Here is a 16,301-nt window from a genome sequence, read left to right on the forward strand (position 1 = left end):
CGTGGTGGCAGGCACCTGTAATCCCAGCTATTCCGGAAGCTGAGGCAGAAGAATTGCTTGAACCCGGGAGGTGGAGGTTGCAGTGAGTGGACACCGCGCCATTGCACTCCAGCCTGGGTAACAGGAGTGATACTCTGTCTCAAAGAAAAAGAAAAAAAAGAGAAGACTCTGCAGGACTAATTCTAACCAACCAAGAGATAGCAGAAAATATTCAGCAGAAGGAATGGCAAACAGCTTTTAATATCTTCAATTGCAGATCCAAGACAAAAACAAAGGTGTGGTTCAGGGCTGAGGAATGGAATACAAATCTACGTGTTTTCACAATGTAGAAATGGGACAAGTAACTTTTTTAAAAGGCGGCGGAGGGAGAGAAGGGGAGAGGAGGTGCAAGTGGAAGAATCTGCACCCTGCCTCATGCGTAGTCTGATGGGGGTCAAAGCTGAGAACTCCAGCGGTAGATGTTTGGGAGATTACATACAAAGAAGTTCATCCTACGGACTGAAAATGGGGATGAAGAAGAGGAGGGAGGAAGGAATGCCATCCAGAGAGAATGGTTTAAGGAACACCTCCACCTGAAAATGCAGTCATTTGTAAGTGGAACCACAATGTAATGTTAGTGACTGTGTGTTTGGCTAGATGGGAAACTGGAATTTGGAGAATTAGGAATCATTTGTGGCATTGCTAGTGGAAGAATTGATCTCTGGAGAGTTGACTGACACCCAATAGGTGTAGTGTGGCCACAGTCCTTCCTCCTCAGCCAGTCTGGGCTGTACTTGCTCCATGAACCTGGCGGAGACAGGCCTGGGCAGTATAAGCTCCCAAGGGCTCCTCTGGTGAAGCTGTCGTCACAGGGTTAACGAGCATTCTACACAGAAATATAGTTATAATTAAGCATTAACAGTTATAATTAAGCATTAATGAGGCTGTGCTTTGACTAAATTCCTTCTATAGAACTTTCCGTGGCACTGGATACTGACCATCTGCATCCCCACTGTTCCTACAGTTTGGCTTTCTGTTGTTAGAATCACAGGCTTTTGTTTAGGAATTGCTTAAAACGTTTTTTTCGTTTGTTTTTTCAGTTTTTTTTTCCCAAGACAGAGTCTCACTCTGTCGCCCAGGCTAGAGTGCAGCGGCACCATCTCAGCTCACTGCAACCTCCACCTCCCAGGTTCAAGTGATTCTCCTGCCTCAGCCTCCCGAGTAGCTGGGATTACAGGCGCACGCCACCACACCCGGCTAATTTTTGTATTTTTAGTAGAGACGGCGTTTCACTATGTGGCCAGGCTGGTCTCGAACTCCTAACGTCAGATGATCCACCCACCTTGGCCTTCAGAGTACTGGGAAAACAGGAATGAGCCACCGCACCCAGCCTAAAATGTTTTTCAGATTCCAAATTCCAGCGAAACAAGTGACCCCAACCAGTTTGAACAGCCCAGAAGAACATAATCAGCATGAGAATAAAGTTTTTTCTTCTCCCTGGCCCCATGACTTTACTCTGCACTCTTCAACCAATCAACAGTCTCCACACTTTGGCCTGCTCTAAAACTCTTAAGAACCCTAGCCCCAAACTTCTCGGAGAGAGATTTGAGGTTTTCTCCCATCTTGTCTGGCAGCCCTGCGATTAAATCTCTTTCTTCTGCTGCAACCCGGTGTTTCGGGTGTATGGACTTGCCCTGCAATCAGGCAAGGGACCTATTACAGAGACAGTGGCTCTGTGCCCTCTGTGTCCCAGACATGGTCCAAAAGGTAAGTCCCACCTGGCCCTGCCCTCCAGGGCTCGTAGTGTCGGGGGAGCAGAGGCACACAGGAACAGGCAATTGCACAGCACCATGGGAGCGCCAGCTCCATGGGGCTGGGGCAATGTGGAAGGGGCTGCATTGCAGAGATGGCTCCATGGTAAACCTGAAAATGAGAACTCACTGTCATCCAGCAGGAGAACAAAAGGATGGTCCTCCATGCAATCATTTAGCCAGTGCTGCCCGAGCACCGCGGAAGACACTGGGCATGCACTAAAAAGGGACTGGTTACAGCCCCATGAACCACCACTATGGAGAAGCACACATGAAGGCTCATTGTGACTCTAAAAAGGAGGTACAGGGGTGTGAGAATGTGTCACCAGGGGCCTGATGCAGTGTGTGTGTGTGTGTGTGTGTGTGTGTGTGTGTGTGTCTGTCGGCACACCCAAGGCCGCTGAGACCTGACGTTTGGAAGAGCAATAGGCATGGGTGATTTATGGAGAGTATGCCAGGCAGAAAATGCGGCAGGTGTGAAGATACCGAGGCAGCAGGAGCATGATGGGAATGTCAAGGTAGCTGAGGTGGACAAGGAGTGGGTGTTGTGGGAACAGGCTGGAGGTCTGGGAGGCTCTGCCCTCATCAGCAGATGGGCTTTTCGTCAGACTTGCTCCTCCTGTGGTTGCAAGTGGCTGGTTCTAGAGTTCCTTTCTGGCTACAAGATGTCCAGAGAAAGATGAAGGGCGGCTTTTTTTTTCTTTCTTTCTGAGACAGGGTCTCACTCTGTTGCCCAGACTGAGTACAGCGGCCCTCGACCTCCCGGGCTCAAGTCATTCTCCCGCCTCAGCCTCCCAAAGTGCTGGGATTACAGACTGAGCCACCATGCCCCGCCTTCAAGACAAGAAAAGCCTTTTCTAGAAGACTCCTGGCCTCAGGCCTGACCTCTCTCCTTGGCCGCACCTCGGTCGCGCTTAAGGCGATCACTCACAAAAACAAGTGAAAAGTCCCTTGGGATTCATCCCCGAGTCAAAGGGGAATGATGCACACCAGAAGGATGCTGGGCTCTGCCAGTCCAGCCCCACCAGCCTCCTGGAGTGGCCCTGAGGCCGGCTCTCCAGACCCTAGGATCTGCTCCTGGAGGCTAGGGCTCCCGGAAGCGCCCCTGACACTGCTCCAGGTGTCTCTTCAAGAACTTTCCCACATTTTACAAAGAAACCTTTTGGGGACAGTCAGCAACAAGTAACCGATCGTGGAACCGGGGCAGCCCTGGGTTAAGGGTGGTAGACGCGTGCCCCGCGCCGGAGATCTCAGACTGGAGAAGGGAACGGCCTCCTACGCAGACCTGCACTGCAGCACCTGGGCTGGCAGCCAGGTTGGGGACTTCGTCCCCTGCTGGGAGACCCGGGGAGGCAGCGAGTGCGCCTTGAGTCCGCTGACTAAATCGCCTCAGAACTGGGAAGCACCGCGTAGTCGGTACCTTTGAACTGAAACGCAGAGGCCACGGGCGCGCAGTCCGGAGAGGAGGCGATTGCGGGTGGAGGTAGTACCGGGGTAAAGACATGGAGCGGCTGGACAGGAACATAGGGGCCCGCTGGGGCGTGAGGAGGAAAGGGCCGCAGCAGCCCGCGCCCCGCGCCAGGGCCGGGCCTCATCCCGCGCTCAACCACTGCCACGTTGAGTCACCTACTGGCAGGGCATACTCCGTACCGCGGCCGCGCGCGTGGACACGTGCCGGGGGGGTGCTGCGAACACCAGTCCATCCGGAACCCGCTAGACAAAACCGCCCAGGGCGGGAGGTTACCGGTTTGTCCCGAAGGGAAGTAGTGTGGAAGGGAGGGGTCTCCCTCACGCGAGCGCGCACGTGCGCGGCCCCCGTGCTTCGTTCTCACGTGCACGGCCCCGTGCCCCGAAGCCCCTCCCCGGGGAGTGTCGGGGCGAGACCCCGCCGGGCGGCAGCGCCCCACTCAACAAAGCGTCCCGCGGGCCCTGCCCCATGACTCACCGCTGGGTGGGGCAGGCGCGCAGGCGACCCGCGAGCCGAGACGGGGTAGCGAGGGCCGGAAGCCCGGCTCCCGACTCCGCTTCGCCCCCACAACCTCCGGCCGCCTGAAGTCCTGAGGGGCCGTGGCCCTGGGTCGTCTCCCTTGTTCCCAGCCTCCAGTCGCAGCTGGCGGAGAGAAGTTCCCGAGGCCCCCGCCCTTGCAGGGTGCCTTGCCCCGCCCAGAGCTGAGCCTTCCCGGGATCTGAGGACCGAGTCCAGCCTAGCTCCCAGGAGGGGCCGGGGTCCTGGGGCAGGGAATGAGGGGCAGGGGCTGGCTCCAGAGTCGGGCGGGGGAGGGGCACTAACCGAGATGGGGGCTGAGCCTCCGGTCTGGGAGCTTCGGGAGGCGCGTGGCGGGATGGAAAACATTCCTGAGACCGTTGGCTTGGATTTCCGGATTTGGGAGGCTAGGACTCCGGCTACGGTGGCTTTGCCGTTGGGATGAGAGGACTGGGCCCAGCTTGCGAGGAGTCATGAAGTGGACACAGGGTGGGAACGTGAATTTTAATGAGGGAGCAGACCGAGGAGGTGGTGGCTGCCCGGAGATCAGGGCCAGGCTCTGCTAGATAGCGCCTGGAAGGGGGTCACCCAGGTCTCCCTGCTGTCATTTCAGGAGGCCGACCCAAGTCTTCCTGCTGTCATTTCAGGAGGCCGAATTTTTTTCCGATCCCAGAGAAGGTGTCAGAGGCCTGGTTAGCCGTCTTGTCGATGGTTTCCTGGGTGGTCTTGGCCAGCTGGTCCAGGGCTGGGGAAGGGCGGGAGAGAGTGCAGGTCAGGCAGGGCCCCGGGAACCAGTGCACGTAGGCTTAGCCTGGCCTGGGTCTCCCCGGGGGACCTGCTTGGGGCATTGTGGACAGAGGGCTCTGCAGAGGAGAGCAGGTGCCTGGGCCCCGGCCGGGGTGGGGCGGGGAGTGGGAGGTGTGCCTGGTTGCCCGCCTCCCTCCAGCCCCACCAGACCTTTCTGCCCCGCCTCTGTGGCCTGGTCCGCCACTTGCTGAGCTGCTGCTCCGGCGGCTGACACTGGAACAGAGAGATGTGGCTTTTAGCCCCTGTTGAGTCACCACCGACTACCATGCCCCACCATTGCCATGCGTCTTATGTGTCCTCCAGAGTATTCGGTGGTACAGGTCCAACGGATGGATGCCATGGAGATGAAGTCACTGGCCCAGGGCCCCCCAGCCCGAGGGGCAGGAGTCCTTTCCATGCCTCTGGGATGTTTTTGTTTATTTCTAACTCTGAGCTCCTTCTCTGTAGGGGAGGAGCTTCCCTTTCCATCTCCAGGGCTGCTGAGAAAATGTTGGACAGAAGAAGGAAGGCAGGGCGGGGCCAGGCTGCAGCTAGCATCTGGACTGTTGGCTAATGTTGAGCATGGCCTAGAAGACCCCTGCCCCCTTTTACAGCTTCTCCCCTAGAAGCCTGGCCCAGATGCCTGAATTCCCACCTTCCATGCACTTGGCCCTGGGGCTTGGAATTTTGCCAGGTTCTTACTGCCTCCTCCCTCCTGTGGCCTGCCCTGGAGGGCACACAAGCAAAGCCAGTGCCTCTGTGGACAGGCAGCTTAAGACATTAGGAGACAAGTGAAGGAAGGGGGCAAAACTTCCAAGGCCGGACCATCTCCTCTGGACCAGAGTTTCGGCCTGCTGGGAATGGAGTCACCAGCCCCTGGTGGGCTGACAGGTGGTTCCGGCCTGCAGAGCTGTAACTCGTCCCTGCTGCTGAACGGGAAAGGGCCTGCCTTACCCAGACCCCATCCTCCGGAAAGGGTTAGTCAGGCAAGTGTGCTGAGAGGCCCCTGGGAACCTCATCTCGATTAACCCATCAGAAAGCAGCCCATCCTTTGCACCCAGCTCTCAGATGGAAAAGTGAAGCCCAGAAGGAAGGGACCTGACACGGAGGCTTCCTTGGTGGCATTCCAGTCTCAAGGGAAGAACTGTGGGCCTCCCCTGGAGCACTGGTGAAGGAAGGGGTTGTTTTGGATATTGTCTCCTGACTGGGATATGTGCAGGACTGATAGGGAGCTGGAGTCCTAACAAAGCCTGGGCTAGGTGCAGGAAGAACCAGTCGTCTCCTCACATCTCCCATGCCCCCACCACAGCTGGGTCACCTCTGAAATAAGGAGGAGAGAGCTGGAGGTGGAGGAACTAAGGACCTTCTTTGCCAGGTGGGGACTTTAAGGCGACGATTACTTTTCGGCGATGGGGGTGGGATGGAAACAAAGCCCTTTGGGGTCTGGGGCAGCCTCTGGTGGCGCGCGGGTGGAAGTGGTGGCGGGCCGCGCCCGGTCCTGGTCCTGGACCTTCACCCTCTCCTGAGGGCCTGGGCGGGCCGCCCCATGACCACCTTGGAGGGGCTCCCGCAGTGCCCGCAGCGCAGCTCCGGCTCCCGAGCCTCTGTTCCGCTGCCTCCCTCCGGGCACCACCTCTCCGCTGGCCGGGGTGGGCGTTCTGCCCGCCCCTGCGTCTCAGTGGAGGGCCGAGCCTTCCGAGCCAAGCTGCTGGTCCGCAAACTTGCGGACCGCGCAGACCCGCCGTTTCTGCCTGGGCCCTAGGTCACGCGCTATCCTCACCGGCTTCCTGGGCGGTCCCCTCCACCTGCTGCTTCAGGTCCTGCAAGCCCTTGCTGGCCATGGCTTCGGGGTATCTGTGGAGTCGTCAAGAGCAGCCGGAGCGATGTTGGATCCTGCCCAGAGTGGCGATGTCAAGCGCCAGCTCCGGTTTTTAAGGCGCCCCAGGGCCGGCCTGCCCCGCGTAGGGGAGAGGGCACGGGGCGGTTCCCGTCATACAGGCTCCGGGGAGTGGCCGGGCCCTGCTCCAGAGTCCGCAGGCCAGGGAGCACATCCTGGCCTAAGACGGGCCGCGGTGGGAAAGGGACAGACGGAACCAGGGACCGAAGAGGTGCTAGGACAGGGATCCAGAGAGGAGCTGGGGGCAGGAGAAGGGTGCACACCTCCTCCCAGCTCATCAACCCCAGCCCTCCCTTTCTGATCCTGGGTGTGAGCGCTGGGTCAGCTCCAGGGCAGGAGCTCAGGGCTGGTGTTGACATTAATGACAGCAGCGGTCTTTTACTGAGCATTTGTCTTGTGCCAGATGCTGCCTAACGCTCTGCAGTCTCTTGTATGATCTTTACAACCACCTCCTGAAATGGGTATTTTTATTAATAGCATCAGTGTATAGGAGGAAACTGAGGCAGCGAGGTCGGTCTCACCCAGACTCACGTGGCAGGGACTTGGATCCTCGAATCTGCCTAGGTGCCTGTAAACCCTAGGGCTCTGGCATCGTCGGAGCCCCCAGCCCCAAATACCTGCAGGGGCACTGCTGACTGGCTGTGTGCCTGTAGCCACTGAGACCCAGTGGATGCAGACGGAGAGGGCCTGGTAAATCCTTCCCCTGAGAGGGCGAGACATAGGTGTGTGCACTTGCAGACCATGCAACCCCAAGGGGGAGAGGGCAGTGTGCCTGTGCAGCCCAGGCAAGGAGATTGCCGTCCGTCACCGAAGCCTTAGGAAGTTGGGCAGGAAGCATGGCTTGGGCCGTGGGAGGGCAGGAATAAGCTTGGGCCTCTCAGGTCACCTTTGCTGAGATGGGGTGGGCAAGGCACTAGGGTACGACTTGTGGCTGTTAGGAGGGGACTTAGGGACCTGGGCCTGAGTGGAGAAGGTCATCCCTGGGGTCAGCAAAACAGCCTGCGAGATACATTCCCCTGGCACACAAGGGGCGTGGGTCGTCAGGCCCCACCCAGCTGGGTGTACTCCCACTCCAGAGTCGGCCTTCAGGACCTGGAGGCCAGTGCACACCCACCCCGCCTTTCTGGGTCTCTCTAACGCTTCCTGTCCGGGGCTGTTTCCTGCACCTCTGCTGGTGTCTCCTCTATTCTGGAGCGCTGGGAAGCCCCTGCCACGCAGGCCTGGTCTGCTGGTACATACCCTGCTTCTAGTGCTGCGGGGTCAGCCCCTAGAGGGAGGTGTCTGGACACACACACACACGGTATGAATTAATGGATATGAGGTCAACCCTGGGCAAAGGGAAGAGGCAGGCGGTGAGATTAGGTGGAGGAAAGGGGAGGGAGCGGGTCTCAGGCAAAACAAAGCGGCAGCAACAGTCTTCCCAGCCCCTGCCCCTCCTCTCCCAGAGCCAGGCCTTGCCCTGGGAGTGGCCATATGGATGCCTGGGGGACTCTGGGGAGCCCAGCTCAGCCCTGCCCTGCCTGGCCGGCAGCAGCCCTGCCAGCCCTCCTGAAATCCCACCGGTAGTGCCCAATAGCCAGGCAGGCCTTTGAGTGTTCCAGTTTATCACAGGCTGGTGGTGCCACTGGGCTCTGGGACCCATGGGCAATGAGCTGTGAGCTGGACGGAAAGGGAGCAGCTGGACAGGAAGAGACAGCCAGCCCCCAGCAGATGATGGTAGAGAGAGCTCCGCATGGCCCTAGCGGCAGGCACTACAGTCAAACCTCTTGGGTTCAGATACTCTTAGAGCAAGCCCCTCACCTCTCTGAGCCTCAACGTCCCCATCACATCACAGCATCTCCCCAAAGTGTGTGTGTGAAGATTAAATTGGCTGAAGGGTGCCCAGGACTCAGCAGTGGACCTTGTGAGAGGGTGCAGGGCACCAGGGCTTCTCAGACAAGGAGAGGCAGAAGGAGGGAGCGTATTACCGCATTACCGTTCCCCCACCCCCGCCCCAGTTTGCTGTGGTGTCACTTTTTTTTTTCCTTTTTTTGTTTTTGGAGACAGAGTTTTGCTCTTGTTGCCCAGGCTGGGGTGCAATGACGGGGTCTTGGCTCGCTGCAACCTCTGCCTTCCAGGTTCAAGCGGTTCTGCCTCAGCCTCCTGTGTAGCTGAGATTACAAGCGTGAGCCACCATGCCCAGCTAATTTGTGATTTCACTTTCTGCAGTTTCCGTTACCCATTGTTGGGGCTCAGAAACCAATATCCCGAAATATAGTGGTGTGACATTCTGAACTGAAGAAGCCTTAAGGTCTCTCCAACCAGACTCTCACAGTTCCCTCAACCCTTCGTCTCTTCCAAAGCTTACAGTGAAGTTGTTCTCTGAAGTCCCTCATCTGCCTAAAGTCTGGACCCACCAAAGAAGAAAACAATGACCCCTGGTCCCTTCCCTGAGTTTTCTCTGACTGAACTCATGTCACAGGAAGAAAGACTGAAGCCTGCTCACACACCTGGACAGATTTTGCAAACCGTTGTCTGCTCTGTGAGCCCAACAGACTTTGTCCCAGGCCACTGTATGTTCTTCAAGCCCACTGAATTCCCCTGAAAATCATTTACTAGCCCCCTGAAATTACCACACTTCCCCACTGCTCATCTGTACCCCATTTTGTGGCAGGGCAGTCACTCTGATTTCCCCTTGCATGCTAATGAATGTGTATTCCATTTCTATTCTGCTTTTATGAGCTGACTTTTCAGTGAACCTTCAGAGGGTAAAGGGGAAGTTTTCCCTTGGCCCCTGCACCGCAATTGGTAAGGTCCAAAATGTTAAATGGAAAATTCCAGAAATAGCTGGTCGTGATGGCTCACGCCTGTAATCCCAGCACTTTGGGAGGCCAAGGTGGGTGGATAGCTTGAGGTCAGGAGTTCGAGACCAGCCTGGCCAACATGGTGAAACCCTGTCTCTACTAAAAGTACCAAAATTAGTGGTGCACGCCTGTAGTCCCAGCTACTTGGGAGGCTGAGGCCAGAGAATCACTTGAACCCGGGAGGCAGAGGTTGCAGTGAGCAGAGATCACGCCACCACTCCAGCCTGGATGACAGAGTGAGACTCCGTCTCAAAAAAAAAAGAAAATTCTAGAAATAATTCATGTTTTAAATAACTTTCATTACAGTATATTGTTATAATTGTTCCATTTTCTTACTGGTTATTGTTAGTCTCTTACTGTGCCTAATGTATAAACTTCATCATAGGGAGGCACATGTGTACGTGTAGGAAGACACATATGTAGGCTTTGGTACTATCTGGGGTTGCAGGCAGCTGGAAACATCTTGGGTGTATCCTGGTGGATAAGGGGAGTCGACTGTGCTCCTGCAGGGAGGTCAGAAGCAGCCTCACAGGGTGCAGAGCACATGAGGTTTCAAAGGCAAAGAGCACTGCCAGTGCCCATGGCTGGGAAGGGGCTTTCTAGTGATGTTTGTCATTTGAGTCCAGGAAAAAACCCTGAGTGTATGTGAGAGGGGGTTGTGGGTGGGGCTGTGGTAGGGGCAGCAGGGACCCCTCTGGGCTCCTCCAGCAGAGGCAGAGGGCTCTGGAGCCTGGGGCAGGCTGTCGCTGGGAGCCGGGCATAGGTGCCCTCTCCCTCACCCCCATCACCTGACCGGCCTTGCTCCTCCTTGCTTTCTCTCACAGCCCAGAGGACTCTCGGGCACACCCAGGCCCCAGGTGGCCTCCTCCTGGGTTCATACAGGCCTGCTTAATGTGCACATGTCTGGGCTGGGGAGCAGGAACAGCCCTTACTGCCCTGAGCTGCTTCCAGACCCTTCATACCTGCCCGTGGCAGGGTTTGGGAGTGTGGAGACCAGCAGCCCCCTGCTCCGTTCTGCCTCTTCAGTGGATGCCCATGGCCAGACAATAGATACAGCCTGGCTCAGCTGTGTCTGACTGGGCTCCCAGCCTGCTGGGCTGCCCTTGAATCCACTGCAGAGGCTGGATGGGGAGGCGGTGTGGACAGGGCAGTGTCTGAAGTCACATGTGGACGGACCCAAGCTCTGGCTCCAACATCCAGGCCTGAAGGCCTGTGACAAGCCACTGAGATGCTCTGAGCCCAAACCATCTGAGTATCAAAGGGGAAGCCAGGATCCCCAGGGAACCCTGGTCTGAACAAGCCTGCCCGGCATGCAAGGCTTTAAAACAACCCAGGGCCCGCTGGCCAGTGGCCTACATGATGGGCTGTTTGCGTCGTGCCCGGCAGGCTTGTTCAGAGTGGGCTGGGCAAACAGCCCTTCATGTAGGCCACTGGCCAGCAGGCCCTGGGTTGTTTTGAAACCTTAGGTTGGGGGCAATCCACTATAAGCACCTTGGGGCCCATGCAGCCATAGCAGGGCTGGGGAGCCACGTGGGCTTCTGCCCGGTCCTGTGCTTCTCAACAAAACCTGGATCTACAACTCCAACCTGAGAGGTTTGTTCTGAGGATAAAATAAGGTGAAGTGCTCAGAACAGTGCCCAGTCAACGCCTGTGAGGAACTCAGCAGCTGTTGCTTTTTACTATTTTTCTGTCAAGGTGCGGCCTCGTGCGTCTCTGCTGTTGTGTTTTTGGTGGCACCTGGCAGGCTTCTGGGTGCAGGAGGGGTGGAGGGGGTACCCAGCTCCAGGTCCAGCGGGGAGCATGAGACTGGCTGGGGCCAGGTGGGAGGTGCCGCAGGGTCACCTCCTGTCTCTCCTGGGGGATGCCCTTCATCCTCACTAGGTTTAGACTTCTCCATCTTTGAAAGTCACCGTCTGCCCCAGGGAGGATGTTAGGTGGCCCTGTTCCTCATGCGACACTGGAGCCCAGGACTCACACGGAGGGAAGGCCCAGGAGCCTATCTTCACCTCCTGCTGACAGTGGGTTCCTCAGGGACTCAGAGCAGGCACGCGGAGGCTACCTTGAGGCTGAGCTAAGCTCTCCCCGTGGCTGGGACTGTGAGTCTTATTGAATGTCTTGGGGAGCTGAAGGCAGTGCTGCCTCCTCCATGTTAAAGGCAATGGGTGGGTTGGGGGTGTTCCTGAAGGCTCATACAGGTCCCGTGAATGCCCTGTGTGTGTCCCTATAGGATAACTGGTCCTATCAACAGGGTGAACCTGTTCCTGTTCCTGGGAGGACCTGGGGACCCCTCCTCAAGCTACACAGCACCCAGAGGAAGCATGGCAGGAGTGGGCTCAAGTTTTATTTGGAATCATTAAAAAAAAAAATTCACAGCAGCATATTTGGGGTCAGAAGGACCAGAGGGTGGGAGGGGCTGAGGGAGGGCAGTGAGGTTGGTGCAGCAGCACAGGTGGACAGGCCAAGGGTGGCCAGGGACGAGGGCAGGAGCATGGGCAGCCGCAGGTCACTCAAGGCAGGCACTCCTTGTGCTAGGAGGGGATGGTGTCCAAGGCAGAGGAGCACTCTTCAGGGCGTCCGCGCTGGCCTGTAGCCCTCTAGTCTCCCCGACTCTGGGCCTGGGAGAGAGAATGACCTGCACACCCAGCTCCAGGCCCCAGCCCTCACGGGCCACCCTGAGTGGGCTGGGAAAGGTTGTCCTCTGTGCCCCATGCCTGAGGGGTCATCTGTGGGGGGACCTCCCACTCAGGTTCAGGGTTAGCCCTGCCCACAGTCCCTGTGGGGGCTGTAGAAGGTCAGGAGGCCCCTCTGGGCCCTGGGAACCCAGGAGGGAAGCAGTGAGTCTGTGGGGGATGGGGTCCCTACCCAGGAACCTCCCATGATGCACCCCAGGAGCCCAGCTCCTACCTCCTCTGCCACTTCCTCTTCCTCTTTGGCTGCCTCACCCTCCTGTTGGGGGACAGATGGCTTCAGGTCCTCCTGTAGGGGACAAAAGGGGGCATGAGGCCATGTGGAGAATGCAGAGACCCGTAGCTGCCCTGCAACCAGGGCCTTGTCTACCCTGGCCTCAAGGAGGAGCAGAGGCCCCTCATGGCCTTGTTGTACTTGGAGGGGCTGGAGGTATTGGGGGTGTGCAATTCAGACAATATCCAGGACTCTGATGATGCCAAGGCCTTCCAGGGGCACCAAGTACTCTGGAGCCCAGCTTTACCCCTCAAGCTGGTCCCCCGTCTCTGGGAAGCCCCTAGTTGGGCTTCACTGATGAGGAACCTGGGTGGGGTAGGGTGGAGTGGGGGTGAGAGTGGGCAGAGGTCCCTGAAGCCCCAGGTCTGACCCCACCCTCAGTAGCCCTACAAGGAAGGCTGATTGGGGTTCACATAGGGACTCTGAGGCCAGGGAGGCTTGGCATGCAGCTCAGGGCCTTCGAGCTCAAAGTGGTGGGGTGTGTTGGCATGACATCAGGCTTGCTCCAGGCCCACTTCAGTCCACAGGAGCATGGGTCCCTCTCCTTGCCTCCTGGACAGGCTCTGGGCTCAGGCTGGTCAGGGCCAGCAGAGGTTACACAGTCCTCCCTCACTTCCCATCTTCTTCTATCTCGTGCACTCCATGCCAGCCAGACACTTGCGTGAGAGATCATGCCATCTGGGTGTGTAGGACCACACTGGTGATTGCCCTGCACTCTGGCCTCAGCACCTGCCTCTGGCGGCGGGCAGAGGGGAGGATCCTGTCACCTCTGTGTTGCCCCAGGGCCATCCTGCCCCTTGGCGGAATGGGTCATAAAAGGGCAGTGCTGTGCTGGCTGGAGTCGGCCAGGCTATCCAGCAGCAGGGCAGGTGGCCACCTGCTGAGTCCTGCCGCCCTAAGGCTGATTATGAGGCCAGGGGTATGAGCGGTCAGATGGTCCCTGCTGAGGCCTTTCACGGTTCACTGGGAGATGAGTCCTGACTGGTTTTTGGGTGTCACCAGGAAATGAGTCTCCCTCGAGGTGGCTCCAAGGGCTCACTAGCCCTGCTCCGCGATTCACTAGGAATACCCGGGCACCCTCACCCCAGGGCCTCTTTTGCTCGGGGTGAGGAGGGAGGGGCGCCCTGGGGCTCTATGTGTTCTGCCCAGGACACATGATGATGATGATGATGATGGTCACCTTCCTCTGCTGGGTGCTCACATAGACCAGGAGAATCGCTTCATGGAGGTCATGGCCCTGCCTCATCACACAGCCCAGGGAGACCGACACTCTCACCCCCAACTTGCAGATGAGAACACGGAGGCCCAAAGAGGTTCCTCCGCTTCTCAAGGTCATACACGAGGAAGGGGAACTAGGAGAGGGAGCGGCTACCAGCTCCAAGGACATGGAGACCCTGTGCCGGCCCTGGAAGCAGACACCTGGGCATCACCCCAGAGCCAAGAGGAGTAGGGCAGCCCCCACCCTTCCACCCACCCACTCCCAACGCAGGGGTTCTCAGTGCTCAGAGCCTCAGACTCCACCACCTAGGAGGCCTGGAGCAGGTAGGAGAGCTGAACACTGCTCCCCCGCCCCACCCCCAGGTTGGAATCCTAGCCCAGGCCACCACGTACACTGCCACAGGGTCTCGAGTACAGGCTGCTCAGGGGAATTCCAAGCTCACATGAACTAGCCATGGGACCTTGGACACATTAATCTCTCTGGGCCTTAGTTTCCACACCGTCTCATGGGATTTTGTGTATATTAAATGAATAAGCGTACAATGCATAAAGCAGAGCTTGCTGTGTCACAGGTGCTGGGACAGCTCACCCAGCCGACACGCGTCCCTGGGGAGCGCCCCACTGCTCCTGTGCTGTCTGCTATTGGGCTGCACACGCATGTGTACATTCACATGCATGCACACCCACACATTCTCACAAATGCACCCACACGCTCACTCAACACACGGGCACACACACGTACACAAAGGCAGCTGCAGAGGGTAGGGTCAGAAGCAGCACTGCTTTCCCACCACCAGGGGACGCTACTTCCCTGAGGCTCCCAGCAGGAGGCAGCTGCCCCGCCCAGCCCAGGGAGGGAGGCTGGGCCCTGGGGGCGGGGCGGGTGCGACTCAGCCCCCGGCCTGGTGACCACTGCCCGGGAGGCTGCCTGTCACCATGTGGGATCCTGTTTTCACTTATAAAATGTGATGTCTGCTAAATGCTGAGAGCCGTCCAGAAGGTGTGGTTTTGAGCCTCACTTTCCTTGTCTATGAGATGGGCTCCCAAGTCTCCCGAAGGGGTGGTTGTGGTGATTCCAGACCCGAATACAGGTCGAACAGCAAGCACGGACCCCACCCCACGCCGGCGCTCAGTGGATGCTGAAAGTGAAGCCAGCCCCAGCCCCCCGTCTTGTTTCCTGGGGTGTGGAGTGGAGTCATGCCGCCTCCGCCCAGCAGCCTCTCTGGGCCCAGGAGAGGACTGGGCAGGTCTGAGAGCCGGGGCTCACCTTGCGCACCACCCCGGAGGTGACCGCGATGTTCTCCGCCTCCTCCACGGTCTTGGTGGCCACAGTGTTGACGCTGCTCACCACAGCCTCGCTCACGGCGTTGGCCTGCTCCCTGGTCTTCTCGGCCACTACGGGAGGACACTGGCTGGCCTCCGCCCCAGCCCCAGCCCCCAGGCAGGCCTGCTGGAGTCAGGCTCGCAGCCCCTTCCCAGGAGCTCAGAGCCCTGGCCCTGCTGGGACCCTCCCCTGCTCCCTCTGACTCCAGGGTATCTCTGATGCTGGTGGGGGTAAGGAGACGCCCACCCTAGTTTAGCCTCATGGTCTGCAGGGGTCTGTAGGGCTTGGGACCCCAGCTGGGGGTAAGGCAGGACTCTAGGTTTGAGCCCTAGCACTAGGATGCAGGAGCCCCAGGGGTCCTATCCCCCATGTGTCCCCTGGCCCTGGGGCTCCTCACCTGAGGTCACGCTCTGTACAACATTCTCCTTGGTCTTGGCTCCTGGGGAGGAAATGGAGCCGTCAGCCCAGACCCCCCTCGAGGTGTTGGGAGTGGTCAGGACAAACACAACAGAACAGCTGAACAAACTGTGGGGTCGGTGGCGGGGTGAGGATGGAGTCTGGGGGCTGGCGGCCCCTTCAGAGGGCCTCTTCCTGCTGTGTCTGGAAGAAGTGGATGGATGGGAAGGGGACAAGACAGAAGGTGGGGGATAAGAGAGAACAGGCCTGAGGTAGGGACACTGGCTAGACCCAGGGTCCAGCCCCTGCCTGGGTGTGGCCGGGCCTCAGAAGCAGCAACAGGACAGGATGGGCCAGAGCTGAGTCATTGGCTTGACCTCCCCTTCCTCCTCTGGAGAGCGCCAGGAGAGGATGCGGGGGAGGGAACACTGAGCCTAGGTCTCATCCCCTAGCCCGCCCCTTCTCTCTAGGGAGGGTGGGGATCCTTGACCTGGCTGCAGCCGCTCCCATATGGAGAGGGTGGGGGCCACCTGAGCACAGGCTGCTCATGCTTCAGAGGCTCCAGGCTCAGGGGAGGCTGGTATGCTTGGGCATGTGTTTGTGTGTGCACAGACAGGTAGCCAGCCCTGTCTGCGGTCTCTGACACCCAGAGGCCCCGAGGAGGCCAGAGACAAACATACATAGGTGTGCACAGGGCATTGTGGGTGCTCCAGGGTCTGGAGACCCTGCCTTAATAGCCAGGGCCTCGCCCCCTCCCAAAATGCCTCCCTGGGGCTGGGGAGTAAGGTCTGGCGAAGGCAACTGGGCACCTCACCCTCTGGCCACTACACTGTCCCACCCTGCCATGCCCCACTTACCCACATACATGACCCCCTCCTTGGTCTTCTCAGCTGCTTCCGTCACCCCCTGCTTGGTCTTTTCCACCGCACCCACCACGCCCTCCTTGGCGATGGAGAAGCCCTTCTTGAAGACATCCATGGTGGGTGTGCAGGGTTGGGCTGCTGCAGGCAGGACGGAGCTGTATCTCCCTGCGAGCTGCGGGCTGGAGCTGGCTCAAGTGCTGCCGCAGCGGCTGTCCCCGCTGCCTCCTATTGACGCCGAT

The 16,301-nt window shown here is 58.4% G+C and overlaps 3 protein-coding genes, 1 long non-coding RNA gene and 1 pseudogene across 4 annotated transcripts; 1 reads left to right on the forward strand and 4 right to left on the reverse strand.

Annotated features, from left to right (window-relative positions):
* The window catches only part of LOC129480916 (procathepsin L-like), a 63,391-nt pseudogene extending 59,729 nt beyond the window's left edge, over window positions 1-3,662 (reverse strand).
* LOC134736484 (uncharacterized) lies at window positions 221-3,519 on the reverse strand. The gene is made up of 3 exons (XM_063638124.1): window positions 3,211-3,519; window positions 1,758-1,902; window positions 221-865 (listed from the first exon to the last, which is right to left on the reverse strand). The coding sequence occupies exons 1-3, from the start codon at window positions 3,383-3,385 to the stop codon at window positions 754-756; spliced, it is 432 nt and encodes a 143-aa protein (XP_063494194.1). The 5' UTR covers window positions 3,386-3,519; the 3' UTR covers window positions 221-753.
* A 31-nt stretch (window positions 3,663-3,693) lies between the features above and the next one.
* LOC129480922 (uncharacterized) lies at window positions 3,694-5,495 on the forward strand. Its single transcript, XR_008657191.2, has 2 exons — window positions 3,694-4,263; window positions 5,029-5,495. It is a non-coding gene; the product is annotated as an uncharacterized lncRNA (long non-coding RNA).
* Window positions 4,265-6,521, reverse strand: ADIRF (adipogenesis regulatory factor). Its single transcript, XM_055275463.2, has 3 exons — window positions 6,341-6,521; window positions 4,732-4,794; window positions 4,265-4,519 (listed from the first exon to the last, which is right to left on the reverse strand). Exons 1-3 carry the CDS (start codon window positions 6,399-6,401, stop codon window positions 4,413-4,415), a joined length of 231 nt encoding a protein of 76 aa, XP_055131438.1. The 5' UTR covers window positions 6,402-6,521; the 3' UTR covers window positions 4,265-4,412.
* A 5,100-nt stretch (window positions 6,522-11,621) lies between these two features.
* SNCG (synuclein gamma) lies at window positions 11,622-16,288 on the reverse strand. Its single transcript, XM_055275478.2, has 5 exons — window positions 16,057-16,288; window positions 15,201-15,242; window positions 14,747-14,874; window positions 12,205-12,276; window positions 11,622-11,915 (listed from the first exon to the last, which is right to left on the reverse strand). Exons 1-5 carry the CDS (start codon window positions 16,175-16,177, stop codon window positions 11,895-11,897), a joined length of 384 nt encoding a protein of 127 aa, XP_055131453.1. The 5' UTR covers window positions 16,178-16,288; the 3' UTR covers window positions 11,622-11,894.
* Between the last annotated feature and the right edge of the window lie 13 nt (window positions 16,289-16,301).

This window comes from Symphalangus syndactylus, chromosome 4 (assembly GCF_028878055.3).
Source record: "Symphalangus syndactylus isolate Jambi chromosome 4, NHGRI_mSymSyn1-v2.1_pri, whole genome shotgun sequence".
In the NCBI taxonomy this organism is placed as follows: domain Eukaryota; kingdom Metazoa; phylum Chordata; class Mammalia; order Primates; family Hylobatidae; genus Symphalangus; species Symphalangus syndactylus.

Excerpts from the sequence above, each read along its gene's own strand:
- LOC134736484 (XM_063638124.1), bottom strand. The coding sequence starts at position 3,385 with ATGAGGCCCGGCCCTGGCGCGGGGCGCGGGCTGCTGCGGCCCTTTCCT. Across the intron at positions 1,903-3,210 it reads CTCTGCGTTTCAGTTCAAAG|GTTTACCATGGAGCCATCTC; the intron begins GTACCGACTACG and ends TCTCATTTTCAG. Across the intron at positions 866-1,757 it reads GCCCTGGAGGGCAGGGCCAG|AATGCTCGTTAACCCTGTGA; the intron begins GTGGGACTTACC and ends ATTTCTGTGTAG.
- SNCG (XM_055275478.2), bottom strand. The coding sequence starts at position 16,177 with ATGGATGTCTTCAAGAAGGGCTTCTCCATCGCCAAGGAGGGCGTGGTG. Across the intron at positions 15,243-16,056 it reads GGAGGGGGTCATGTATGTGG|GAGCCAAGACCAAGGAGAAT; the intron begins GTAAGTGGGGCA and ends TTTCCTCCCCAG. Across the intron at positions 14,875-15,200 it reads TGTACAGAGCGTGACCTCAG|TGGCCGAGAAGACCAGGGAG; the intron begins GTGAGGAGCCCC and ends GTCCTCCCGTAG.
- ADIRF (XM_055275463.2), bottom strand. The coding sequence starts at position 6,401 with ATGGCCAGCAAGGGCTTGCAGGACCTGAAGCAGCAGGTGGAGGGGACC. Across the intron at positions 4,795-6,340 it reads GGGGACCGCCCAGGAAGCCG|TGTCAGCCGCCGGAGCAGCA; the intron begins GTGAGGATAGCG and ends TCTCTGTTCCAG. Across the intron at positions 4,520-4,731 it reads CACAGAGGCGGGGCAGAAAG|CCCTGGACCAGCTGGCCAAG; the intron begins GTCTGGTGGGGC and ends GCCCTTCCCCAG.